The sequence below is a fragment of the Phaseolus vulgaris genome, chromosome 3, assembly GCF_000499845.2.
Source record: "Phaseolus vulgaris cultivar G19833 chromosome 3, P. vulgaris v2.0, whole genome shotgun sequence".
NCBI classification, from domain to species: domain Eukaryota; kingdom Viridiplantae; phylum Streptophyta; class Magnoliopsida; order Fabales; family Fabaceae; genus Phaseolus; species Phaseolus vulgaris.
This window is the reverse complement of record NC_023757.2, coordinates 37,486,391-37,513,216: the sequence shown is the minus strand read 5'-3', so window position 1 is coordinate 37,513,216 and position 26,826 is coordinate 37,486,391. Positions and strand designations below refer to the sequence as shown.

Here is a 26,826-nt window from a genome sequence, read left to right as displayed (position 1 = left end):
CTTCAGCCCACAAACCCTATTTATGTAGTTTCTATTTCCCTGCGTGAGACATTTTTTATTTTTCTCGAAAATATATTTTAATTGTCCAAAAAATACTTTTTTTAAAATTATTCTGGATAAGTAAACGTTATTTGGTGTAAAATAAATAAATATTCACATATTTAACTTTAATTATAAATTATTATCTATAATAGCTTTATTAATTTTTGTAATTATTTTCTAAATTATATTGATTGACATTGCAAAGATAAATAATACACGTAAATTCATTTTTTTTTTAAATGAAAATCACATTGTAAGGTTTTTCTATCAGTACTGAGATAGTAAAGTTAAGCTATTCTGATGTAACCATGAAACATTATATTTCTTATAATAAAATTGGGATAAATGATATAAAAAATCCAATAAATGTTTGTGTTTACTTTATTGATCTATATGCAAGAGAAATATGACATTGACTATTAATTACATTTATTATTTTTTGTGTTATTTACCATTATATTAGAAAGGATGATTATGGGTTGACATTAATTTTTTTCTTTTCAAATTATAATTTTATAAATTACTATTATATTGTAATATTTATTATTTATTTATAATTATTATTATTATTATTTCAACTAACAAAACCATGTGTTGTAGTATATGTGTATTTACATTTTTTATTAAATTAAAATATATAAAAAAATATTATTTTCTTATTTTTTAAATTAATACAATTTAACACATATATATATATATATATAAATATATAATTTTGTCAAAATAGTATTACAAATTTATATTTTTTTTATTTTCTATAAATTATTTAATTATATATATAATATTATTATAAAAAGCAGTTGTTAAATAGTAATGATGTCATTTCATGTTATTATTTCAGAACCAAAGAAATCAACCACAAAGCAATTTGATCGAATAGATAACCTATTTTTGAAACGTATGCAAATAAGTTTGTTTTCTATTAAAATATGAACTTTCTTCACTACTAAAATTTTGCAATTTTTTCCACTAAGTATAATCTATTTATATATCAATTTTGATCTAATTTTTTCATAATTTTTTTATATTTTTATTTTTTAATAATTTTTTTTATATGATGATAAATTATAATTATTTTGGTTTAACTTTGTATAGTAAGTTAAACTGAAAACTTTATATAAAAAAGTTTATTACTTTTCAATCTGATTTAATGAAAAATAAATAAATAATTATAAAAAGGTTAGTCATCATCGATCATTCTAAATTAAAACCTACTTACGTAAAACAAGTGAAAATATATATTTTTTAAAAATAAAAAAAAATTATAATCTTTTTAATGTCCAATAATTTTTTTTATTTTAATCCTTAAAAATATATTATTTTTTAGTTTAATATTTGATGATACCTATGATATGATACTTTTAATTATATGATTATTGTTAAGTTGACTAAAATGCAATTGGGTCCAACTCTTCAAATATAAACAAATTATAAAATAATCTTTTTTAACTTCCTTCCGCATTTTTACTTTCACCTCCTAGTAACCTTTTTATAAGTAGAAAGTAAGATAAATTAAGCTTTCTTCGATAGCTAAAATCAATTTAAATTACAGAAATTGAAAGCCTTTTTTTTACTTGAATAGAAAGTAGGAGTTTCTTAAAGAGACTATTTTATAAAAAAAAAAAATTAACACGAGTGATTTGTAGGAAATTCATAACTGAATAGCAAATCTAGCTTAAATTGAAAATTAATTAAGTCGAAAGCTAAAATATTTTAACTTTTTTTTTCGGTTTTGTAAAGATGATTTTTTTCACGTGGCATTTACTATTTTAAAAAATAAATTTGAAATATTTTATAATAGTAAAGAATTTTTATTGTTTTATAATATTGTGTTATTTGGATAAGAAAGTGTAAAATAAATTCAAATTATAAAAAATTATTAAAGTAAAATAATGAATTCTAAGTTATATGTAAGGATTTGGATTTTTTTTTATTACATTTTCTTTTTTTTATGGGCGTCATTTTGAGTAGAATATTTATTACTTTGATTTTGGTTTAAGAATTACTTCAACTTTTTTGTGTCATAACTTTGGTTATTGGTAAGGTTATTTTCTTTTTTCACTGTAATTGGTAGTTAAATTTTCTTCAATATGTTTTCTCAGTATCTTAAATTAAATTGAATACTCACGCCAAAAACAAGATATTCTTATTTTAATAATAAAAATAAACAAAAATATGAATCTAGTAATATATTCAATAGATTTTAAAAAAAAAAATAAGATCCTAATAAAATATTTTGTAGATTTTATTTAAATTTAAAATATTGGTTAAATGGAAAGAAGAAAAAAATAAACACTATTTTGTAGAAACAATTAGTATGAAATTTATCATAACAATAATACTATTATTAAAAAGAAATTATAATAACAAAGTATGATTAAAACAAAAACAAAAAAAAGTTACATTTATTTATTCTACAAATCAAACATCTATAAGAATCTTAACATGGCAAAAGTGTAGCTCCAGGTCCACATGGACGAAGAGTATCCATGTATGAAGTAAGAGAAACATAGTATTTACATTTGTTTTCACATATTTCTTCAATCTTCATGTAGTTTTCACCGGTCAAGCCACAACTGTAGATATATTTTTCAGTAGCAAAAATGAGAAGTTCACCATTCATAACCGTGAACCCTGTGATTGTAGGGTATTTTTCCTTCAAACCCATTTTTTTTGTTTTTATCTTCATAATTCTCCTCCACCTACTTGTTTTATAATCTTTCAGAATCCAAACTTTGAAAGTAGATCTTTTAAGTCTTACCAAGCAAATAGAGGAACTTGCCATTGACACCTTGCCCCAATTGAAAATGTTCATGTCACACTTCTTATCAATTGAGCTCTTTCTAGCAATTTTGGGCAACTTAAGCATTGTGGAGGTGCCATTATTGAGACTGTAGGACATTATATAGGGTTCGAAATAAGGGCTCACTTCAGTGATGTAAGAGCCACAATCTGAAATGAAGTGGATGACTCCATTGTCATGCACAGGCATGTTAAACTTCATGTTTCTACCACCTGCACAAAAACCCTTTTCCATTGTTTTCCACGATCCTTCCCGAGGCTTCAAAATTTTGCATGCATAATCTGAAGACCAATCAGTTGGGGTTTCAAAATGAACCACCATGTAATCATCAAACTCATCATAACACTCCAACAACATGATCATAACATGTGCACGTGTATTCAGATTTTCATCATGGGTGGGTAAAGAAATTGGTAACCGAGACTTTGTAGCTGGGTTGCAAATGTAAAACTCAGAAGGTGTCTTATCTGTTGTACGACAAAGTATCAATCCCTTGATTGAAGCTAAGATTTGACTGGATTTTGATAAGAACTGGAGAACCTCGCCAGACACACCTGCTCCTTGCCGCGAAGGTAATTGGTGCAACGTAACTTCTTCGTTGCATGGCCTCTCTAGTTGTAAGAAGAAACATGTATCATCTCTTTTCAACGAGTTATGAACATGATTCACTAGGAAAAAACCTTCTTCTAGAAGATTGCAGAACCCCTTGTTCACAGCTTTAAATCTGTAAAGAGATTTTGCTGGCAAATAAGTACAAATAGGAAATATCTCGCTTGAAATCATAGCCATGGCTGGGTGAGGTTAGTGAGAGAAGTATAGAAAAAAAAGTGAAAAGTAGAGAAAAGTGTGTAGGCAAATTCAAAAGAGAGATGATATGATATCGGTAAAACTCAATTTTATAGTGGGATGAATATATATAGAAATAGATAAAAAAATTGTTAACCAAGATAAGATAAGAAAATTTTATCTATATGCATACAATTAAAAAAATATTAACAAAAAATCTTAATTTTTTTAAACTAATACGTTATTTTATTTGTACATTTAAAAAAAATATCATAATTTTATCATTAACAAAATCTCTCCAAAAAATATTATATATACATTCTGAAAAGATTTCAAATTCTAGTCAAATAAAGCCATATTTTAATTTTTATAACAATGATAATCAACTTTTATTCTTAACTAATATTTTTTTGTTCAGTTTAAGACTATTTATAGTTTAATGATCATGAATATATAAAAATAGGAAAAACAACTACGGTTATGAAAATTTACAAAGATAATTTTTTTTTATCTATATGCATATAATAAATAAAATATTAACAGAAAATCTTGATTTTTTTTAATTAATACGTTTTTTTATTTGTACGGTCAAAAATAAGGAAAAAGTGATAACATCAAAATCATCATTAGAAAATCTCTCCAAGAAAATATTATATAATACATTCTAAAAAGATTTCAAATTTTAGTCAAAGAAAGCTATTTTAGTTTTGATAGCAATGATAACTATTTGATTGATGAGATTGATATTTTGGAAATCCTTCAAATTCAGTAACCAAATATTTTAATTAAAATGTGTAGTTGATTACAATCTCATAATGATTTTAGATTGAACTTTTTATTCTTAAGTAATATATTGTATATTTTAAGATTATTTTATATTTGATTGAAGATGTTTTAAGGAATTAATATTTGGAGTAAGCAATTATATATCAATTTAAAAAGAGCAAATATATCAAAAGTATTTAGTTAGTATCTTACAATATAATAATTTGTTAAGAAATCATTTCTTCATAAATTTTTATTCTATGAATATCATCAATAGAATTTAATATCCATAACAAACTATATTATATGTATATAGATATATAGAGATAGAGATATATAGTTATAGATATAGATATGAATATAATATAAATATAAATATAGATACATATACATATACGTCCTTTTTCAATTTTTTTATTAGTTTCAGTCATTCAATATGTTCCAATCTCTCCCTAAAACTGTTTTAATTAATAGACAAAATGAAAGATCTGAATAAAATATAAAAATTACTTATTTGAATTAAAATTGTCACACAACAGATATCATCAAAGATTAAACTAATAAATAATATATTTATAAGGATTAAAATAAATAAAAAAAGTTTCTTATTGGACATTGAAAAATTATATTTTTTTTTATTTTTAAAAGTGGATATATTTTCACTTTTTGAGTAAGTTGTAATTTAAAATTATTCACGATGACTAGTTAACCTTTTATATGACACATGATTATTTATTATTTATTTTTCATTTAAGTGAGTGAAAAGTAATAAATTTAATATTGTATATCTTCAGTATGAGAAATTCCAGAATTTTAGTAGTGAACAAAGGTCCATATTTTATACCTATTTATCTGATGTGAGGATTTTGGAATACAATGGCCATGCATTCAAAAACATGTGTAGTGCATTATAATGCATAAGAGAGCTCGAACACTTCTCTTAAATAGTGTGTCCGTGTCAGATATATGTATTGGTGTCGATCTTCATATGATAGTTGTAGAACACTTTTGGTGAAGTGTTTAATTCAAAAAATATTTATTGAATTTATGAAAATTTTAGCATGGTTCTAACACAATTTAAAATAAATAAATAAATAATTTTTAAAAACTCAAATTTATTGTATAAATTTTTATTATGATTATAAAAATAAGGAACGAATTCTTTTGAACCAATCATGAAAAACATCATTTTGCTTCCCAAAAAAATCTGAAACATACTTTACTTGTGCACATAAATACGTATCTTTGTATCCGTATTCGTGTCAATGTCCGTATCCGTATCTATGCTACATAGATAAGGAGCCACAAACAACTATTTGGAGATGTGTTACAATAATTATTACGAAATATTATAAATAAATAGATACAAGTATAAGCGCCAAACTGAAGTAGATTATATTATAGCAAAACCATTGTTACAGATGAGGTGGAAAAAATAATGTGATCTGACATTACAAGAATTCTATAACCGACCAACTATCCCTAAACATAATAGAAAACACAATGACTCAGATATTGTTCTATTAAAAATTATTAAATAAAAATCAAATTCTACCAAAAAAAAATTATTAATTTTTATAATAATTAAATTATATACTATTTTAGAGATTAAAACAAAAATAATATCTAAATTAGTTTCTATTATTGATAATTAGTTTTTAAATTGATATCTAATTAGTTACCTAAGATTTACTTATCAATTATTTAAATTTTAAAGTTGGTATCTAAAATATTTATATCTAACTAGTAGAAACATATGCACAATTGCGCATGCGTATCTGCATTTTTCTATTTTACTCAAGATGATAGAAATGTAACATACATACACAAATAATTTTGGATGAGTCGAAATTGAAAAGTGAAAAATGAAGTGTAGAGAGTGATTAAAAGTGAAGGTTATTTTATTTTATATGTGAGATTTTGTGTGAAAATGTAAGAATATGCTCTCTTTGTTGCCTTAAATTAAAAAATAATTTAATTTTTTAAGTAAATCATATGAAATGACAAAATACTTCATTGTATTAATAAAATGAGATATATTAAATAAAGGTAGAATCGGAAACAATTTTGTGTACACCAAAAAAACGATTATAATGAGAAATCCCTTTATAGTGGAAACACAGACGCGAGAGTGTATCCGCATTTTTTATATTTATATTATTATTACTATTATTATTATATGTATATTTATATTTATTTAAATGAAATATAGATTTATGTGTATTTATACTTTTTTATTTTTTTCATAAACTTATGTGTATCTGTATTCTATAATATTTGACAATGTATTTGTATTTTATAGTATTTGACAATGTCTGTTTATCTGTATTATTTGACAACGATGAGTATCAAATATTTAAATATTTTACATCGTTTGTATATTTATTTTTTAAGACTAGAAAATGAGAATTCACAAAACATTGTCAATTGTTAAAATATACTTATATACATATAAATATCCATATACATGTAAAATACCATTAAAAAAACAAAGATTTAAATATGTGATACCGAGTGTTATCAAATAATGTAAATACATATAAATTTATGAAAATAAAAATAAAAATATGGATGCCTATGTCACACTTGTGTTTTCACTAATTTTATAATAATTGTGCTAAAAATCATATTGAAAATTTAAAATTATTAATAAATCAGTTTGATTTGAAAAAAAAAATCAAATTAAATAATATATTTACCTAATAAATTATGATATATATATATTTTTTTTAGATTTTAGTTAATTAAATTTGTATAAATTATTTCTGATATTGTTAATATCCTTTTTTTTTTCTTCATCTTTATCCTCCTTCCAACTTTCTTGTTCCATGTTTCTTCACATTTCACACATCCTCTTTTCATCTTGATTAAAAGATTGATAACCCGCCAAAATTCAAGTAGAAAAAAATGGCAAACATCTATCTTTGTCGAACTGAATAAGAAAGAAAATTGGAATAACAACGTTTTTGTGGTTGGACATACTTTAACATTATATACAAACAATTTTGACTTTATTATTTAAAAAAAAAACAGAGAGTAATGAGAATTTATTATTGTTGTAACATCAAGATAATTATTTGAAGATTTTTTTTTCTTGAAGTTCGAGGGGGAGATAAGAGAGATTGTTATTAACTTAAGATTATTGAATTTATTTGTATTTCTATTTATCTTTTAAACTTGAATATCAAAAAAATTATCTATCAAATTAAAGAAAACCAATTAAAATATATAAAATATATCAACTTTATTTTACAAAACAATTTTAATATTACGTGATTATACAAAAATAAAATAAATATTTTGGCCCACACAACATTAACTCTTTACAGAATGACACCTTGTTCCAGTTCAGAATCCCGCGACAAAACCCTCTCTTATTCAAAACGCGCTTATCTGCACCTTTCAGAGAATCACTTCATTCTCCCACTACAAAACTAAATTACTTTTAAGAAAAATGAAATCATATAAAACGAGAACAAAATTAAATTTCAATTAGATACGGTCATTTAAAATATTTTGAAGTATATTTTTTTATAAGCACAAAAATAAATTGAAAATAAATCAATAAAGTACAAAAGGAAAAGCCATTTTTTTCCTAAGATATTTGTCATATAAATTAAATTCAAGATATAAAGATTTTTATTTTTAATTTTATATATATACATTTGTTATTTTTTATGAAAATCACTAGAAAAATCATGAGGAGAGTGATTTCTAATTATGTTACAATGTGATAATTAAGCTTATGCAATTAATTACGAAAGGAAAAAAAAGATTGACGGAAGCAGCACTAATTCCAAAGCTATAAAACCTTGGTTAAACCTTGAATCTGTGCTGGTTTCTCTTGTTCGTCATCATCCTCTGTGAATAGGGTTTACTTTCTCTGATTTCTTTCGAATCGATTCCATTGTGTCTCTCAAAGCTTTGACAGTGTTTCATTGCACAATTTGGGAAGATGCCTCGTCCCAAAAGAAAAGCGGCCCCACCAATCACTTCTTCTGATGTTGATTCTTCTCTTCGTACCGGTACTTCTATTTCTCGTTTCCGATTGGTTCTCCCCCGCGAAAATCGAATCACAATATTCACTTAAAGAACAATGAATCTTGAATTTTTTTTAATTATTTTTTTGTTTATTTGTGGGGCAATGAGTTTTTCTGTGGCCAAGTGCCAAAGTTGGCAAATTTAATCGATCTCTGTGCTGATCGAGGTCAAATATTTGTAATTGGACTACGTCTTCCTGTGGTAAAGTTGTGGATGTGATGTTGGATTTAAACGCTTCAAAATTCAAAGCTTGAATACACAAGGTTTTGGTGTTGTGGTTTTATAATTCGAACACGATTTGATCAGATTCAGTGTGGCAGTTGCTGATAACAATATTGGATTCTTTGCTTTTTTTTACGAGATAATTTTGAGGGAGAGGGTGGTGATGGTGCTAGGTGTCTATCTTGTTTATGGGATGCTTCCCATCAATTACCCATTTAGCCAGAATAGATAATATTCGATTGTTTATGAATCATTTGCATGTGATGTTAATTGTGTAATACTCAGCCAATTTGTTATTAGAATGCCCAATTATGATCTATATTATTTGCAATGTGCTGTTTACCTTATGTATTTTTATTGTGCATCCGGTTACCTTCTGTTCTGCAAGAACATAACGTACTTGTCAAGAACATAACTTGAACGGTACTTGTTTCTTACATGGTGGCATATAAAAATTGTAAAACACACCTGTGCTGTTAAGAGATTGTCTGTTTCGTATTAAATAATTAATCATGTCGCAGCAGTTTAAAATCCAGAGTACATATCTTCTGGGAGGCTGCTTTTCTGTTATCTGGCACTACATTTTTGCAGCTTACTACAATAGTATGATGCCAGTTATCAAGACAGCCTCCATGTTTATAGCCAATACAATCTGAGAGCAATTTTAGCTTAATACTTCTATAGTTCATGAAGATTGCTTGATCTATTTATGGGGGACATTATTAAAATGCTATGACGTAAAAGCATTACCCTAGTGGTGAGACCTAAGATGTTATTGAGAGAGGCAACTGCATCCCCATAGACAAAATAATTAGTGTCCTTTTGGTTAGATTTGTGTAAAAAATGTAACTATTTGCATTCCAAATAAATGATTTGGTTTTTGCTGAGCTATTTTTTCCGATAGTATATCGGCATGGCAAAGGACTCTGGAAGTATGATGAAATATTTCACAATGTTTATTGTCCTGAACCGTAAGCCTTAATTATTCATGACTGTTTCTAGTTTTTTCATATTAATGTGGAAATATTTCCTTTTATCTTTACCTTTTCCATCTAATGCTGACTTTAATTTGCTGAGTTCGTGATAGTAATGATTTCATTTCATGTTATTATTTCAGAACCAAAGAAATCAACCACAAAGCAATTTGATCGAATAGATAACCTATTTGAAACGTATGCAAATAAGTCACTGGGTTTGATTGAGTAAGTATGTGCATGTTGAAATCATTGTGGCATGCTTTAGTTGTTTTTTGATCTGGTTTAGGATTAGAACATATCATGCTTAAGTTAAAATTAAATTATTTTCTTGGAACTTTGCTTATGTTTAAGTAGCACACGTTGGTTTATTTATTTTCTCAATGCACTGTTTTTAATAAGGAATTAGAAATTGCTTAGGTCTGTTATTTTTTTTTATATAAATTTAGTTAACAAATATGGCACGTGTTCAACAATATTATGCGTGTTGAGGCTCAACGCCTCTCCTTTATGTTTTAAGATTGTTGCCCCTCTTCGTTAAAGTTTATGTCACTCCTCTTGATGATATTCTCTGTACTTTTTGTTTGGTTCGTCAGCCCAGACGGGATTGTGGCATTTTGTAAAGATGTGCATGTGGATCATACAGATGTTAGAATGCTGATCCTTGCTTGGTAAGTTATGGACTGGATTAATCTTTCCTTTTCCTGTATATAACTGGTTTTTGACCACTATAAATATATGTTTTTTATCTTATCAGGAAAATGAAAGCTGAAAAACAAGGTTTTTTTTCCAAGGTTGGTAGAGAGTATTGCTTTACAATCTTAGTTTATTTACACACTGCTGAAATTAGTGAACAACATTTCAATACTTATGTATTGACCTTGGATTTGTGCTCTTGATGTAACCCTTAATTTAATACTCATGTATTGATGTATTTCTACATTTCAATGTTTTGATGTATATTCTTGCATTTATCCTCTCTCTCTCTCTCTCTTTCTCTCTCTCTCTCTCTCTCTCTCTCTCTCTCTCTCTCTCTCTCTCTCTCTCTCTTTCTATATACATGTGTGTGTGTGTGTGAGCTCACAATGAAGAAGAAAGGGTCAACTTCTCATTGAGAAAAAAAGGAACTCCTCACTAAAAGAAAACTCTGATTGGTTTATTTAATTTGTGCGTAGCTAATAATGGAATCAATACTAGTGGCTAGTGAAATAGATAGGTTGACACTGTAAATTTCAAGTGTTCTCTGATGCTGGTCTTTTCTTCATCTCTTCTCTGGCCTTCAATCTGGAGTAGGCTTTTATTTCAATAAGAACTAAAGGGAGTTAACGGTATGGTATGGATCTTCAGCTAAACTTTCTTGTATTGAGCTCATGACGTAAGAAATATTATCGACAACAGTGGTGCGGGATTGATTGTATTTTGGTGTATGTGGTGGCAAGTAGCCTCTTGATGTCCCATGAAAGATATATTACCTGATGAAATTCTGTCTTCAAAGGAAATTGTTTGATTTGTGAGAATGTATATATGTGAACTACTCAAATTGTCCTGTAGCCCATGTTTGACTGGAAGTTGGATGATTTTGTTTGTGGAGGTTTCTTTTGGTCTTTCTTTTGCCTTATCTGTACTTTATCTTCTTCTTTTTTGGTACATTGGAGGTAACCTGGGTAGAGGAATGAATCTGGGTCTTTTTGTTAGAGCTTGATGTTTCTTATGGTGCATTTTTTCATTGGCCTGGTGAAGGACTGAACCTCCAACAACGTCATTACATTTGAATCTTCAAGACTAGGGCCCATTCCATTCGGGCTTATCAGCTCGTAGACAAGGACTTCTCTAGTCTATCAGTTATATTCATGTTGATTACTGAAATACTAAATTCTCCCCAGTAAATAGAATTTTCTTTTATACCAAATTGGCTGAATCATGGTCTGAGATCTGGTCCTTTTTGAGGGTCATTCTGAATATAGTTAAATAACTTTTCATTTGTTAAATGTTGAAAATCCTGTCATATTTGGGTATATTGCTTGCGCGACCGTGTGTGTGTGTGTGTGAGAGAGAGAGAGAGAGAGAGCAAAACACTGCTTGATGCCATCTAAGGTCATCAAACCAAAATCTTCTTATACTGGTGCTATACACTCTTGTCATGATCATTAGAGGCAGCTTGAATTTCTTCACCATATTGTTAGTTTCTGGACATGTTATCATCATCAGTTTTTTCCTATTCTTAATAGGATGAGTGGCGAAAAGGGCTCAAATGTTTAGGGGCCGATACACTCCCAAAGTTAAGAAAGGTTATTGGTGGACTGAAGAAAGAGGTATTTTATTTTTTTTGTTATAAGTTTCATAGTAAAGTTTTATTGTATTCTTATTGAGATTAGCCACCAACTATGGTTGTCCTTCAAGAAGATTTTTGGTGTATTTATTTCCTGTGTCTTGTTTAGGTGATGGTACCAGAGTGCTTTGAGGATTTTTATTCTTATGCATTTCAATACTGCTTGACAGGTAAAACTAGTATTACCGGGATTTCACTCATAATTTAGATTTATTGTTCTACATCTCTGCTTTCTAGTTCTTGTATATTTCTGTGTAACTAACATAAATAACAATACTTTCAGAAGATAAGCAAAGGAGTATAGACATTGAGACCATCTGCGAGCTGTTGAATGTAGTTCTGAAATCTGAATTCCCTACTCAAGTTAATTTATTAACTGAATATCTAAAGGTAGTGTAGGTTTTTATATAATAATAATCTGATGCATTGTTATGCTTATCTGCTCGTTGTACTTAAACTTTTTCAGTTGTATGTAATGTAATGACTTGAGATAACAACTTTCAGTGATGTCCAGCAAATATGCTGGATTGTGAAGAATGTTAATATGTTCTTGTTGTATGTAATTATTGTTTTGTTTTTTTGAGTAAAAAGAATGGGCAGAAAGATATTTGCTTATATAAAGTTTTGTTTTCTTGTGTTTTCATTATCTAAAAGTAATGTACATTCTTGAAATATCTTCCCATGGAGTGTGTATAATAAAACAATGGTGATTTCCCTTGGGTTACCCCTTGTATATTTAGGTGGAAGACGTTGAAAAGACTTTTAATGCCCGTACACATTAAATTATTTTCTGATGGTTGAAATACTTATTTGACAGGTTCAAAATGATTACAGGGCACTAAACATAGATCACTGGAGAAATTTTTATCGGTTTTTTAAGGAGGTAATGCTGTTATTAATTTTTCTTACTTTGTCTTTCAGATTTTATATCATACGTTTTTTTCACTTCTGGTTGAGTTTACTATCTGATTGTGAGGTTAATTTGACTATTGAAAAATATTATATGTTCTTGGAAAATAATGAAGCCCTTAGTAAGTTGTAAAAAATAAAAATCAGGCTAAACCTCCGGAGGAAAATTATTTGTCTACATTTTCGTTCTATCTGATATTTACTTTTATGATGATAACAAGGATTTTATGGATTAGTTACTTCCTTCTATCAGTATATATAAACATACACCATAAGAAATCCATCTCGAAAAATTCATAAGTCTCATGATTTGTGAATTGGGTTTACTTCACGCTAGTCTTCTTTTTCCCCTCCCGATTGTTAAACAAACACAAGTTCATCTTGCTTATATTCATTACTGGTGTAAACGAGTCAGAGTTAAACCAAACACTTGAACTCGTGCTTGTTTTTTGAGTAAAAAGAATGTGCAGAAAGTTGACTTGATTTAAGCAGATCACAGTTAAAGCTTAGGGTTGACTAGTTCAAAATATGACGTTTGCTTAACTATTTTATATCTTGATTATCTTCTTATCCATTGATCAAATTCAAAGATCTTTAAACATAGAAATTAGGTATTATAACTGGTCTTGCTAACCAGTGGACTACGGAATGCTGGCATTGATTAAAAAAGTAGGTACAAGGACGCTGTTTAATAAATCAAATAGAAGGATAAAAAAGCTTTTATTAGAAATGACATTGGTTCAGTACATACAAGTGTATCAATTATTTAACGAGGTTAACTCAAATCATTCTAGAATAATGTCTAATTATCCATGTGTACACTAGTACATTTGATGGGTGAAAGTTGGTGTGCTTCATTTTTAAAAGTCGCAAGCAGAAAAATATGTCTGACGTTTTGTTGGTCGCAGGTAAGCCTTAGTGATCTTCGAAGTTATGACTCCAGTCAAGCATGGCCTGTGATCCTCGACAATTTTGTTGAATGGTTAAAAGAAAAAGAAGAGAAAAAATAGTTCTCAGTTTTTTCAAGTTTCTGTTCATTTTTAATCTGCCGACTCCGAACGAGAATACTGTTTGAAGCGGATATACAATTGTATATGGCTGATCTGAGTAATCAGTTCGCAGTTTTTCTGCAGAATTAATCCCATGTAACAACAACTTAATACAGTGTCAACTGTCAAAGTTATATTCACTTTTCTTCATCTGGATATACCATTTTAAGAAAATTTTGTTCCTTATTGCCCCTTTTTTAACATTTATATGGGGCTTAACCATTCAGTTACCAAACTTCCTCAATCTTTTATCCGTTTAACGTTTATTTGTGGCTTAACTGTAAGTGGGATAAAAACAATTTTGGAAAGCAATTGGAAGATTTAAAAGGGTTAATTCAAAGCTTTCCGCGAGAGGCCATAATTCTCTTACAGAGGGATTTAAATAGGAATGTTGATAGCGAAGTAAAACAATTTACAAAAGCTCATGAATCTTACTGTAGTTTTGATTTGAAAACCCGAATGAGGAAGGATAATTCATTCTTGATTTTAAGATTATGAACATTTGCTTTAGGTGGGATACATATGTAATATTTTCTAAATGAGAAAGGGTAATCTAGTATTGGCTTTAGGATTGTGAACATTTGTTTTGAGAAATGGGATGACGTCTATTCACTTATAAGAGTGGAAACTCGAGGTTTGAGTTGAGTTTTTATAGCAAGAAGCCTTGATGAAAGAGTTTGTGAGGATTGAAAGATTATTCCTCTAGAGTTTTATTATATAACATGGGGTTATTGATTTCATTGTTTGTTTTAAGAGTCCAAAACACAAAGTTGTGAAGTTATACATTCAAAAAATTTATACATTTTATTTTTGTGTAGGATAATTTAAATATACTTTCTATCTATCCTTAATTTTTCAATATGTTTTTAAAAGATAAAATTGTGACTGAACTCTGAGCTAAAAAATCGACAATATATTGAATACGGTGATTGATATCTTAATGATATTATATTAATGGATTTCAAATTGAAACATACGCCTAATAGTCTTACACCACTTAGGAGTCAAGACTATAAGAATAATTTAAATACACATTCCTCTTTTGAACATGATTATAAGGGAATAATATTTTTGTAACAATATTTATGTAACACTAATGATCACTTAGAATGAAGTTTCACAAACATATTTAAGATTATTTTTATTGACTATATAAAGTAAACATGTTTTGGGTTTTTTCTTAAAGTAGTGTATCTTCTTTTTGAATTTTTTAAAATGGGTATTTTTTTTTTCAGAAATGGATAATTTGCAAATGTGAAGTTCTATTTCTGAATACTAAAATTGTCAACCAGAAATACAATTTAAAAAAAATGTATATGTGAAATTGAATATCCCATATACATTTTCTAATTTTCTAATATATAATAATATAAAATTGAAAAACATTCAAAATCTAGAATTCATATATTTTATATACGATTTTGAGTTAAAATAGTATATGAAATATATATTTTTAATTTTTTAATATATAATAATTTAATATACGTCTTTTAATATTTAAAATTTAAAAAATTTAAAAATTTAAAAAATTAGATAATTTTAATTTACTATTTATAATTTTTATATATATAATTAAAGAAAAATAGTTTTTTTTATAAAATATTTTTTTAATTGAATAAGTTTTATAAAATATTTTTTATTATATATAATTAAAGAATGGTTGAATTTTTAGAAAATAAATTTTATTATATAATTAAAAAATTAAATACATCAAATTATTTTTTAATTTCTAATAAAATACACTAATTTTTCATCGTAGGAAAATATTTTTTCTCTGAGTCCATTGTAGATATTTGGTACTTCAACGACATCACCCTTCGCATTTCATCCAAGGCAATTGCTTCCTGCACCCGATCAATTTTGACTGGCACCCAACGAATTTTTTAAAATCCCATCATGTCCTTGTCTTCTTCACTTTGAAAATATATTGTATGGTGAGATAGAGGAAGTTCATTGTTGTGTGAAGCTTTGCTTTGACTTGCAAAAGAGAAGGTTACATTCATAAAAATAACATTCAATCCAACATATATAAAAAATTATAACACATAGTATAAAAGAACAAATGAAAAATTTCATAGAAGCAAGTGCCCTAACTTCCTAACACTAATACGGATATTAATATTCGCAAAACAACAACAAATTTCGGATAAAAATATCCGCAACACATAAGTCTACTATGGATAAAAATATCCACAAGTCAAAAATGTATTACGGATAAAAATATCCGCAAGTCAAAACTCCATTACGGATAAAAAATTTGGAAGCCACTAATCACCTATGGATAAAAATATCCGGAATGCAATAATGAATTATGGAAAAATTTATGCGGAACGCAATAGTGAAATATAGATAAAAATATCCAGTAGGCATGTCGTACCTTGATGGTTCCTTCTTCGACTTCAGAAGCTCTCTGTCACGGCTGCTGGTCTGCCTGCGATAATGAAGGTCACGGTGGCTGCAAACAAATGGAGAAGAAGGTGACTCACGGTAGCTGCGGCAGCTGCTTCACGCACAAAGGAAGAAGAAGAAGAATAGGGTTGGGTGTAGGAAATTGGGTGCAGATCACACTTAAAGTATTATGAAATTCATTAAGGGTAATTCTATCTTTTTCTTATATGTGATTGGGTGCCAGTTAAAATGTGTTGGGTGCAGGGAGAATCTGCCTTCATCCAGTTTCTACCATACATTGTTATCAGTCCACACTGCCTTCAATAGGGTCTGATATTCTACCTGACAAAAACGAAGAAGAAAATAATGATGATGATAGTCCATCTCTGCTTAGATGTCCACGATACAATGAAGAAGGCCCCATATGGGATAGCATCTCATAAATTACATTGTTTTTAAATTAGATTGTCATGTTTTTTAATTTCACTTAATGTTAGACTTTAATGTTCTTTTTAAATATGTTCTTTATCGGTTAAAGTTCTTTGTTTTAATTTTTCGATAAAATTTTATGATTTATTTAAATTTTATTAAAATTTCAAAATAATTTTAATGTATTAAAAACCAAAAAATTATATTTATTTTTTTAATTATATGTAATAAAAAATTATTTTCTATAAATTAAGTCATTCTTTAATTATATAATAAAAAATAATTTTCTTTAATTATATAAAAAATATAAATAGTACATTAAACTTATCTAATTTTCTATTATTTTTAGAAAAAAGGTATATTAAAATTATTATATATTAATTATAGTAATTATAATAATTATAGTCCATGATTTAGATTTCTTGTTTTACGATTATGATTTTCAAATATGTTTTTGGTTCAATTCTATTTTAATCGAATGATGAATATTTGTTATTTTATAAACAAAATCATCTTCTGTAACTACTATAAGATTTTATATATGTTATAATCTTGTTTCTTTGTATATATGATCGGAATTACTCCCTATTTTAAATAATTGACAAATACGTATTAGTTATTGGTAGTTATTGTTATCAATTCTTATTCTTTTGGTATAAATGGTGGCAATAAAATTTAAATTTATAATTTGTATAAATTACTTCAACTTTTTTTATTGCTAAGTTAATTATAGTGGGTTACATTGCATGATCTTTTTCTCTCACAGTTTGAAGTATTGAATTAATTTTAATTTATAAAATAGATTTAATAAATTTATTTTTTTAAGATATAGATGAAATGTTTCATGTACTTAAAAGAAAGAAAAAAAAACTTTTTTTAAGTAAAAATTAGTTTTTTTTAACATGAGGTTTAGTCTATTCTTCCATATTTTTTTTTATTTTTTTAATAATATTTTTGACAAATTATTGTTGTTACTCGAGGTGACGGTCTAATTGAGACGTCAAGTTGCATATTATGTCTAATATAAAAACTTTTATTTTAAAAAAAAGTTAAAATTAGTTTACACGATTTTTAAAGAAGTTAATAGAAATAATTTTTATAAATTAGCTTATACATACACTAGTTTTAATTTATAAAATAATTAATTTTTTTCTTACTAGAAGTACTTAACGACAAATTTGCACACATATATCATTGGTTCATATCAAGTTCTTTATATATATCACCAATGTTAACACAATCCATTAAATAGAGAATGTTTTGCATAAAAGGAGGGGAAAATTTCCCTTTCATGTTATGTTCTAGATGGATCTAGGTAAAAAATAATTAATTTGGTGAATGAAGGCATTGTCATCTACTTGAAGTTCAATTATTTGATGTTGAAATAGAAAAGAAAATCTTCCCTGCAAGATAGAAAATGATAGCATAAACATGAAGTGACGGGCTCAAGTTTCAGTTCACTCCTCCTTTCTCATTTATGCAAAGTGTCCATGAATTTAGAGCTGCATTAATGCCAATAGTTAGATCGCTACTATTCAAATTTATCTTCAACTTTAAAGCAAAATTTAAAAAAAAGAACTCAATAGTTGTTTGATTGGAAAGAATAACTTTTTTTCTTTCTTTCTTATTGAGGAGCAATGTGTATAAAAGTTAACAATGAAAAGATAATACGAATTCATGTATTTTTAAACAAATATAGTCATATCAGTTCTTTATTAATCTTAAAGAACGAGGATTACGTTAAATGATTATTACACAATTAACATTCGTGTCCTAAATTTTAAAAAATAATACTTAATGACGAAAAGAAATTATTTGAAGATTCTTTTTAATGATTAATTATAATTTAAAGCTTGTATCATTGAAGTCTAATTTTACAGAACTAGATGACTAAAAGTTATTAGGAAATAGTTATTAATAATTAAATTAAACAAATGGTGAAAATAAAATAAGGGTATAATATAGATATTAACCAATAAAAATAATTCTTTAAATAATTTTTAAGCTTGTTATCTTAAAGAGTCAGTACACCCATAACATATGATAATTTATAACTCCATGATAATAATTATTTTTCACTATCAGTGTGTATATATATATATTATTGATACGAGAATTTTTTTTTTCTTTTGAAAATACTAGTAATATATTTCTCAGGTACTTTTTTAAAAATCGTTCAGATTATTAAAATTAAATTTAAATATTTTTTTAGTTTATGAAATTCAGTCTTATTTTGTTTCCATTCCTATGATTTTTTTTTTTACTTTTGGACCATGCAACTCTTTTTTAATTATTGTTATTTTGTTTAGTCACATTGAAATATGTTTTTAGTTCTTATAATATTTATTTATTTCGAATTGGTTCTTTAGAAATATTTGTTAGAGACTAAAAGTAAATAATCAGCATATTAAAAAGAAAAAAATATTTTAGAAGAACTAAAATAAATAATAAGGACCAAAACTAAAAAAAGAAATTTATAGGAATCCAGAGTAAAAAAAAGAAATAAAATAATAAAAATAATATTTTAGATATATATTTTAATTAATAATAAAATAAAAATATGCTAAATTTTTTATTACTTATGGTTGTATTTTCTTAAAATAATATGAATGAATGTAATCTTGAAGCAATACCTTGTGTCGAGACTTTCCAATCGCTGGTATCGAGGCCTGCAGCCCAAAAGAAATATCCACGAAGATAAAGAGATTGAGCAAACCCAACCTTAACCGCCACCGTTACCGGGTCATCGTACCCGACCCAATTACTACCACTGTAAGAATAAACCGACGCCGTTTCCTTGTCATACACCACATTCGCACCCGTTTCGTTATTATACTCCAACACCTGAAACAGCGCCATTGCACCATCCAACCCGGTACCCGCCCCAACAGCTGGAGCCCCGATTCCATGAACACTCGGGTCAAGTAACTGCCACGTCCTCGCATAAAGCGGCAAACCCATCACCACCTTCTTAGGAATAACCCCGCCCCGGATCCAGGACCGTAACCCATAGTCCACGCTAGCATTACTTTTCGGGTTAAAGAGCCCAGCAGGAGGCCCAGTAAGGTTGCTCCACGGCCCATTAAGATCGTAACTCATAACATTGATCCAATCTAAATTATCGTTAATGGAACCCACCGGGTATCGCAACGACGCCGTTTCGGAGAGAAAGTAATCGACGGAAAAGTACACGGTGGCGGTGAGGAGGAGAGGTTTCCGGGAAGTGGCGGAGGCCTCGGAGGCGATGGCGGCGCGCCACTCTCTGAAGAGCTGTCCGAGATCGTTCATTTCGTCCGCGGTGCGAGGGAATTCCCAATCAAGGTCAACGCCGTGGAAGCCGAAGGCGCGTGCGACGTCAATGGTGGAGTTGATGAAAGCAGCACGGGCGGCGGCGTTGGAGGCAATGGCGGCAAAGAGGTCGGAGCTGGAGTTAGCGCCGCCTATAGAGATGAGAGGGGCGACGGAGGGGCGGAGGGTGGCGGTGAACGTGGCGAGGGTTGCGGCGGTGGAGTTTGGAACGTGGAGTTGGTAGGTGGCGTTGTTGGGTGCAAGGAAAGCATAGTAAACGTGAGTGAAGAGTGATGTGTTTATGGCCTGAGGAGGGAAAAGTGGTTGTTGAAGCCAATATATGGCTTTGATGTCAGAAGTGGATCTTGTAACGGTTATGAGAAAGAAAAATGGTAAAAACAGAAAACGCAACATGTTGATGAAGAAACTTTGGTTTTTGAAGTTCTTGAAGAATGGAACCTGTATAAATAGTGTGAAGAGAATGTTAATGGATTCTCTTGCCGTCCAAACAACTACAACAATAACCTCTTTCTGCACTTCATGCTTCAATGTCAACTCACTTCATTTTATTTTCCAAATTCTGTATCATAAATATTCAACTATAGCGAGTTTAATAAATGGTTGTAAAAATACGTAATTATAAATTTATTGCAATATATATCCAAATAATAGTTATAATTAAGGTGCTAAAAGATTACCAGTTGTGAGGGACAATAACTTTTGACACAATATTTTGTGATTAAAAATAAGATAAAAAAAACTTTAGCATTGTAAATTGTACGTATTCATAAAAAATAATAATTATAGGATTAGTTTATCTTCTCTACACTTTTATTTGGATTCCCCTTATTGTGGGTGTCCTTTGTAATAGAGGAGGAGGTGAATGAATAAAAAATATAGAATTACTACATTTGACTTGTAAGGGTAGCCCTTGGGAGTGTCACAAGTGACCATTCAATTCCTAAATTTAAATTAATCATACAGTATAAAATTTGAGGAAAAAAATTACTAAAACATTTAATCGTTAGCTGGCTTACATGTAACTTCGGATTAACAACTTCTATATAATATATATTTTTAATTTATAAAAAGTTTGGATGGAAAAGCTTACATTTGTGGCCAGGGATGATAAACTTTTCATTTTGAATACTCCACGACACAATTTAACACCTATAATTTTCAAAATATAAGATTCAATATATATATATATATTATAAACTAATCTACATATTTGTATTCACATTACTATTATATTAAAATTTATATCATATTTAATTTTTATAATTTTATTACTTTATAATTTTAATTATTTTTATAAATAATTAATTAAAAACAATTTAATTTAATATATAATTTTGTGGAAATAACCATTATTTTAAAAAAATTATTTAAAATAAAAAATCAATTATTTATTTTATTAAAATAAATATTTTTTTATTATTAAAAGTAAAATTATTTAATTATAAAATAACACGAAAGGAAATTATTAAATAATGTGTCTTTTAAATTCACAGTAAAAGTTGTATCCAAAATCTTCTATAAAATAAGTTAAGAAAATATAATAATAAGAATCCGCTATTATACGTAATTCAATAGTTCATTCATATCAAATCTAAAAGGTGAATCAAATTCATTTGACACATTTTACTTTTTAATTATTACTATTGAAAAAATACTTGCTAAGTTAAATTCATAAAAGAAGAAATACAAAATGTGAATACGAAATAAAGTATTTTTATGTATAAAGGAGAATAGAAACTTCTATATTAATTTATTTTATTTTTTTAAAACTATGTTTGTCCTATAACATTATATCTAAATTATGTTAACCATATGTGATTATAATTGTTAAAGTAAAACTTTGAGAACTGGTTTGTTTTATCACAAGACTAACCCATAAATAAACCATTAAATTTAGTAAAAAATTCAAATTTAGATAATAATAAATATTCAATGTAACAAAAAAAGTGTCTTACTTATTCAAGTACATCAAACCTTAGCTCTTTCTCCTTTTCTTTCTCCAGTTTAAAAATCCAAATTTAGATTCTAATGTTGTTTAATATTAATGGATAAAATCTAAATTTAGATTCTAATGTTGTTTAGTATATTAAGACTTATATTTTGTTTAAGAATTTGATTTTATAATAATTTAAAAATTTAATAATTAGTGACAAATTATTATTCAATTTTGTTATTTTTTAAAAAAATATTTTAATATCAAATCATTTAGAAATAAATAAATTGTTTTTAATATATATATATATATATATAATTTTTTCTATTAAATTAATCAAATCAACTAAATTTTTTTCACTTATTTTCATTCACTTTCCTCTATATTTTCTTTAATTCCTCACTTTTTACTCTTCTTTTCTTCACTTTTTTTCTTTTCCATTTTTATTACCATTCAAACAAAGCCTTAGTTTTATATATAATTCTAAATCTCCTTCCACCAGCAAAATAAGAAAGTGAATGGAATTTAATTCGAAGTACACTTCACCACGAGCTCCATGGAAGAAAAGTGTGAAGTTCCTTTCTGAAAATTTTACCCAAAAAGGTAAAGTAAAAATAAACTAATATTATGAGTTCGTTATGTTTTAAAGTATAATTTATAATGAAAAACATTGTTTTGAATACCAGTGCTTGTATACTTCCTAATCCTGACCTTTGTTCAACACTTAATACTCAAATTCGTTCAATAGGTGCAGTCAATTTGCAGAGAAGATGCGATGATGATTTTCCAATTATAAAACCACTATCACTTTGATTGTTAGTGAAGGAGCTACCAACACTTAATAGAATTATTTGTGCTAATAGGACTCCATAATCATGAACCTACTTTATAAAATAAGTTTACCATGTTAAAATCAAGATACACGCATTTAATAAAAATTATTACATTCAATTACCGTATATTAAATAATTATTACATTCAATTACCGTATATTGATTCTTGAAGCGTAGTGTCTTTTCCTGGTATCCATCATCTTTGACTAAGACTGAGGACCAAAGGCAAAGACTAGACCCATCAAGAATTGACGATAGAAGACCTTCGATACCTTACCAGAACGTGTAAGAACATCACTAAAATTACTTACAAAATCATATGCATGTAATTTTAAAAACAAAAATTAATCGTCACTATAACTTTGTGAGTTTAGAATTAGTGATGAAACCTGGTAGGCTTAGCAGAGTCGAACAAAAGTGACATGCTTGTGAGAGTACTAGAATGTCCTACTCCATCATCTTGGTGCCAGTTGAGAAATTGTAACATCATTGATTGAATAAAATTTGATTCCGCTGTGAGATGTTTCTTCCTCATCTCCACGTTTCTGAACTGAAAAGGCAGGCATTTTGGGAGTACCAATAACTGCACCATCATTCTTCAGCAGTGAATCAACTTCCAACATGGAAGGTCTATCTGCAGAGTTCTCTTGAACGCACAGCAGAGCTACCTGCATGCATCTCATGATTTTACAAGGAGATGTTGTATCATCCAATGAAGGGTCAACAAACTCCACACCTCTTCCTTCCCTCCACAACCCATATGCCTGAAATAATAAAGCACATGACTTAGTTCAACATCAAGCAAACCAAGAATAAATCATAAAGTAAATAGAACAGTCATAGAGAAAAAATGAGATAACTTACATATTCCAAAAGGGTCATATTTTCATGCATGCCATAATAACATGAAGTCCTCTTTCCGCTTATGATTTGCAAGAGAAGAACTCCAAAACTATAAACATCGTACTTGGTTGAGTATATGCCTTTTCTCACGTACTCAGGAGGTACATACCCACTGCAAAGCCAACAGGAAGTGATCAGAGACAAAAAAGGAACATCCACAATACATGATCATTGCTAATTCACTTACTATGTTCCAACTATCCTTTCTGTGTTTGCTTCAAGGTCATACTTTCTGAAAATTCTAGCCATACCAAAATCGGATATCTTTGGATTCATATTTTCATCTAGCAAAACATTACTAGATTTAAGATCTCGGTGAATTATAGTAAAATTTGAGTACTCTTGGAGATAAAGAAGGCCTTGAGTAACGCCTTCAATGATATTCACACGCTTGTTCCAGTCTAAAAGAATTGATTTCGTTGGATCTGCATCAAGTTCAACCCTGAATTATTACTCACATAAACGTGTAGCTGATATGATTGCTAATTTGAAGTTTAAATGAGCTTAGCAGTAGGTTAAGAAGCTTAGAAGAAATGTAACAGCTTAAATGAGGGACAAGTGATGTAGCAACTGACCAAAGAGGAAATTATCTAAGCTTTTGTTTTGCAGGTATTCATAGATCAGAATCTTCTCATCCCTTTTTGTGCAGTAACCCAGAAGTCTAACTAAATTCACATGTTGTAGTCTTGCTGTAAGTGCGATTTCATTCTTGAACTCTTCAGGGCCTTGATTTGAGGTTTCTGAGAGTCTTTTCACAGCTATTTCCTGACCCTTCCGTAATTTGCCCTGACAGAATAAAGTCCTAACTTAGTCATCCAAGAACTAAATGTCAAGATGTACATACAACAGAAAACCATAATATTGCATACATTATACATGATATATATATATATATATATATATATAATATTGGAAATATGTACTTAATATCTTTTATTTAAATTAATTTTTAAAAACAATTCAGTTTTTTATAGTATCTTTAACATAAAGATAAAAATATATTTATTACCAATTTTTATATGGACGAAAAACACTGTTATCTCTAAATTTATTGTGGCAGATGTTAAAAAAATGTTGTCATTACAGCTAAAGGGAGGTTTGCATAACCAGAGACTGAATTGTTTGAACAATTTAATACCTACAAAAGCATGTAAAGAATACACCATCACTATCTTACCACAGAAATAATGGCTTTAACTTTCAGTTCAGATATTCTAATTGCACGAAGCATATTTCATTAACAGATGAATTTCCAAATCTTACCTTGTACACTGTGCCAAATCCACCCTCTCCAAGCCTATTATCTTTTGAGAAGTTATTTGTTGCCACTTTAATAGTGAGATAGCTGAATATTGTCAAATCAGAACCATTTGCATCGATATCCTTTTCTGCTCCTGGTAAATATCTCAGTTTATACAATATTTTGGTAACAGTGGCTACTGTGCCTGCCAAAATGGTAGGACATAAATCAGAGGAAAGATTTATATGTTCCAGTCTCTTTATAGATAACTCAATTTTTTCCTCCTCATTACATCCTTACCTATGTGGTAGTAGCAGAATACAATTCCCAACAGAAGCACCAAAGTCAAAGTAGCAAGCAGAACAATTATTAGCAACCTCTTCTTGTGATGATCTTCAATTTCTTCATCTACAGCTTGAGCTGAAGGATTATTTTGTAAAGGAAGTGATGCATATGATATGTTATTTCAAAAACTAAGACCAATATTTTATGCATAACAATATACTTATATAAATTGTTCTGTAACTCACCTGCCCCTCTTGAAAGTTCCCAATTTTCGTCATTGCCTACTTGGAACACGTTGTAACCAAGTAGCCCATTTTCCTTTGCATAAGAAACTTTGGCCCTGATGACCTCCACATCATCAAAATTAACCCAAGTGGTGGACGCAACACAAAACTGGTTCACCACACAACTTGCATTGTAATGTGAAACAACTCCATTTCCAAAGGATTTAATGTAACTCTTTATCAACTTATAAGCCATGGAACCATCCATTGTGACGGCTGGTCCCGAAGCTGGGGTTCCCACGCCACTGTTTGGTGCAGGAGTCACAAGTTTCCACGCATATCCATGATAAGGCAACCCAATTAATAGCTTCTTAGACGAGAACCCCCTCCTCCTCCACTCTCTGATGCCAGAATCAGTGTTTTTCCAATCAGATGAACCATACAGAGCCGCATGAAAAGCCGTGACATTGTCCATCTTAGGGAGATAGTAATCATAAGCCACAAAGTGCACCCAATCTAAATTCTCCTGCATTGAATCGAAGGGGTAACTCAAGGTGTCCGAAGCCTTAAGGTAGTAACCTGCCATCACCAACAACAGCTCTGGCTTGGTAGAGTTTCTTGCCTCAGAAGTTATTGCAGCACGCCACTCCTTCAAAAGGGTTCCAAAATTGGTAACCTGGGAACTTGGCCACGCCCCAGTAAGGTCTATACCGTGAAAGCCATAGAACCTGGCTGTTCTGATGGAAGAATCAATGAAAAGCTTCCTGTAAGAAGATTGATTTAGCATTGAGTTGAACACCGAAGAGTCCCTCTTGCCACCCCAGATGGATAAAAGCGTTGAAACAGATGGGTTTTGGAGCTTCACCGTGTTGGTGAAGGTGGAGAACTTTTGCTCCTCCGAAGAGTTGATGGAGATGTTGTAGGTGGTGGAGTTTATGAAGGCAAAAGCGCATAAGAGGTGAGTGAAAAGCGTGGCTTTGATGTCTGAAGCAGAAATTTCACTGCCAGAATAGTAATAACCGGCTTTCACCCAGGAAGGGTTATCTGCAAAGGAGTGAGATTTGAAAGAGATGAAGATGAGATAGACAGTGAAGAAAACGATGACATTAGAAGGCATCTTAATAATGTTCAGAATTGAAAAGTGATGAAGAAAATTTTTATTTATGTGTTGTCAGGTTCTTCTGACACTAGCACCGCTCTCTTTTCTTCATTTTTTTTGTTGGAAATTAAGAATATTGACTTCATCATCACCATCACCAACAACAGTACTGTTACTAACTTTTTCACACTTTTTCACATTGGAGAAAACTACGGGACTCCATTGTAGCGTAAAAAGAACAATAATGAAGGTTCTAAAATAAG

General features: G+C 28.9%; 4 protein-coding genes across 7 annotated transcripts; 1 reads left to right on the top strand and 3 right to left on the bottom strand.

Moving 5' to 3' along the window:
* Nucleotides 1-2,482: 2,482 nt before the first annotated feature.
* Nucleotides 2,483-3,634, bottom strand: LOC137805605 (F-box protein At5g49610-like). The gene has a single exon (XM_068605545.1). The coding sequence runs from the start codon at nucleotides 3,632-3,634 to the stop codon at nucleotides 2,483-2,485; it is 1,152 nt and encodes a 383-aa protein (XP_068461646.1).
* A 4,578-nt stretch (nucleotides 3,635-8,212) lies between these two features.
* On the top strand, nucleotides 8,213-14,078 carry LOC137807471 (uncharacterized). 2 transcript variants are annotated; one of them, XM_068608133.1, is made up of 9 exons: nucleotides 8,213-8,421; nucleotides 9,777-9,861; nucleotides 10,230-10,304; nucleotides 10,391-10,427; nucleotides 11,862-11,945; nucleotides 12,072-12,132; nucleotides 12,249-12,352; nucleotides 12,780-12,845; nucleotides 13,780-14,078. In XM_068608133.1, exons 1-9 carry the CDS (start codon nucleotides 8,352-8,354, stop codon nucleotides 13,879-13,881), a joined length of 684 nt encoding a protein of 227 aa, XP_068464234.1. In that variant the 5' UTR covers nucleotides 8,213-8,351; the 3' UTR covers nucleotides 13,882-14,078. The 2 variants fall into 2 exon arrangements, with proteins under 2 accessions (XP_068464234.1, XP_068464233.1); XM_068608132.1 differs by having other exon boundaries at nucleotides 12,246-12,352.
* Nucleotides 14,079-17,937: 3,859 nt separating this feature from the next.
* Nucleotides 17,938-20,577, bottom strand: LOC137805908 (nod factor hydrolase protein 1-like). Its single transcript, XM_068605789.1, has 2 exons — nucleotides 19,371-20,577; nucleotides 17,938-18,239 (listed from the first exon to the last, which is right to left on the bottom strand). The coding sequence occupies exons 1-2, from the start codon at nucleotides 20,437-20,439 to the stop codon at nucleotides 18,190-18,192; spliced, it is 1,119 nt and encodes a 372-aa protein (XP_068461890.1). The 5' UTR covers nucleotides 20,440-20,577; the 3' UTR covers nucleotides 17,938-18,189.
* A 2,168-nt stretch (nucleotides 20,578-22,745) lies between these two features.
* On the bottom strand, nucleotides 22,746-26,809 carry LOC137807470 (cysteine-rich receptor-like protein kinase 10). Of its 3 annotated transcripts, none has more exons than XR_011080527.1 (8): nucleotides 25,486-26,761; nucleotides 25,256-25,375; nucleotides 24,979-25,160; nucleotides 24,291-24,501; nucleotides 23,903-24,140; nucleotides 23,677-23,827; nucleotides 23,202-23,576; nucleotides 22,746-23,084 (listed from the first exon to the last, which is right to left on the bottom strand). XR_011080527.1 is itself a non-coding variant. In XM_068608130.1 (7 exons), exons 1-7 carry the CDS (start codon nucleotides 26,579-26,581, stop codon nucleotides 23,268-23,270), a joined length of 2,307 nt encoding a protein of 768 aa, XP_068464231.1. In that variant the 5' UTR covers nucleotides 26,582-26,809; the 3' UTR covers nucleotides 22,746-23,267. The 3 variants fall into 3 exon arrangements, 1 of the variants encoding a protein (XP_068464231.1); XR_011080528.1 differs by having other exon boundaries at nucleotides 22,844-23,075; nucleotides 25,486-26,774; XM_068608130.1 differs by having other exon boundaries at nucleotides 22,746-23,576; nucleotides 25,486-26,809.
* Between the last annotated feature and the right edge of the window lie 17 nt (nucleotides 26,810-26,826).

What these genes read in the sequence shown, in the direction of transcription:
- LOC137807470 (XM_068608130.1), bottom strand. Translation starts at nt 26,581, where the DNA reads ATGCCTTCTAATGTCATCGTTTTCTTCACTGTCTATCTCATCTTCATC. An exon ending in ATTCTGCTACTACCACATAG is followed by an intron (nt 25,161 to 25,255) that starts GTAAGGATGTAA and finishes CCATTTTGGCAG; the next exon opens with GCACAGTAGCCACTGTTACC. An exon ending in CTTAGATAATTTCCTCTTTG is followed by an intron (nt 24,141 to 24,290) that starts GTCAGTTGCTAC and finishes AACTTGATGCAG; the next exon opens with ATCCAACGAAATCAATTCTT.
- LOC137807471 (XM_068608132.1), top strand. Translation starts at nt 8,352, where the DNA reads ATGCCTCGTCCCAAAAGAAAAGCGGCCCCACCAATCACTTCTTCTGAT. An exon ending in TGATTCTTCTCTTCGTACCG is followed by an intron (nt 8,422 to 9,776) that starts GTACTTCTATTT and finishes TTATTATTTCAG; the next exon opens with AACCAAAGAAATCAACCACA. An exon ending in AACAAGGTTTTTTTTCCAAG is followed by an intron (nt 10,428 to 11,861) that starts GTTGGTAGAGAG and finishes TATTCTTAATAG; the next exon opens with GATGAGTGGCGAAAAGGGCT.
- LOC137805605 (XM_068605545.1), bottom strand. Translation starts at nt 3,634, where the DNA reads ATGGCTATGATTTCAAGCGAGATATTTCCTATTTGTACTTATTTGCCA.
- LOC137805908 (XM_068605789.1), bottom strand. Translation starts at nt 20,439, where the DNA reads ATGTTGCGTTTTCTGTTTTTACCATTTTTCTTTCTCATAACCGTTACA. An exon ending in TTGGAAAGTCTCGACACAAG is followed by an intron (nt 18,240 to 19,370) that starts GTATTGCTTCAA and finishes GCATTAATGCAG; the next exon opens with CTCTAAATTCATGGACACTT.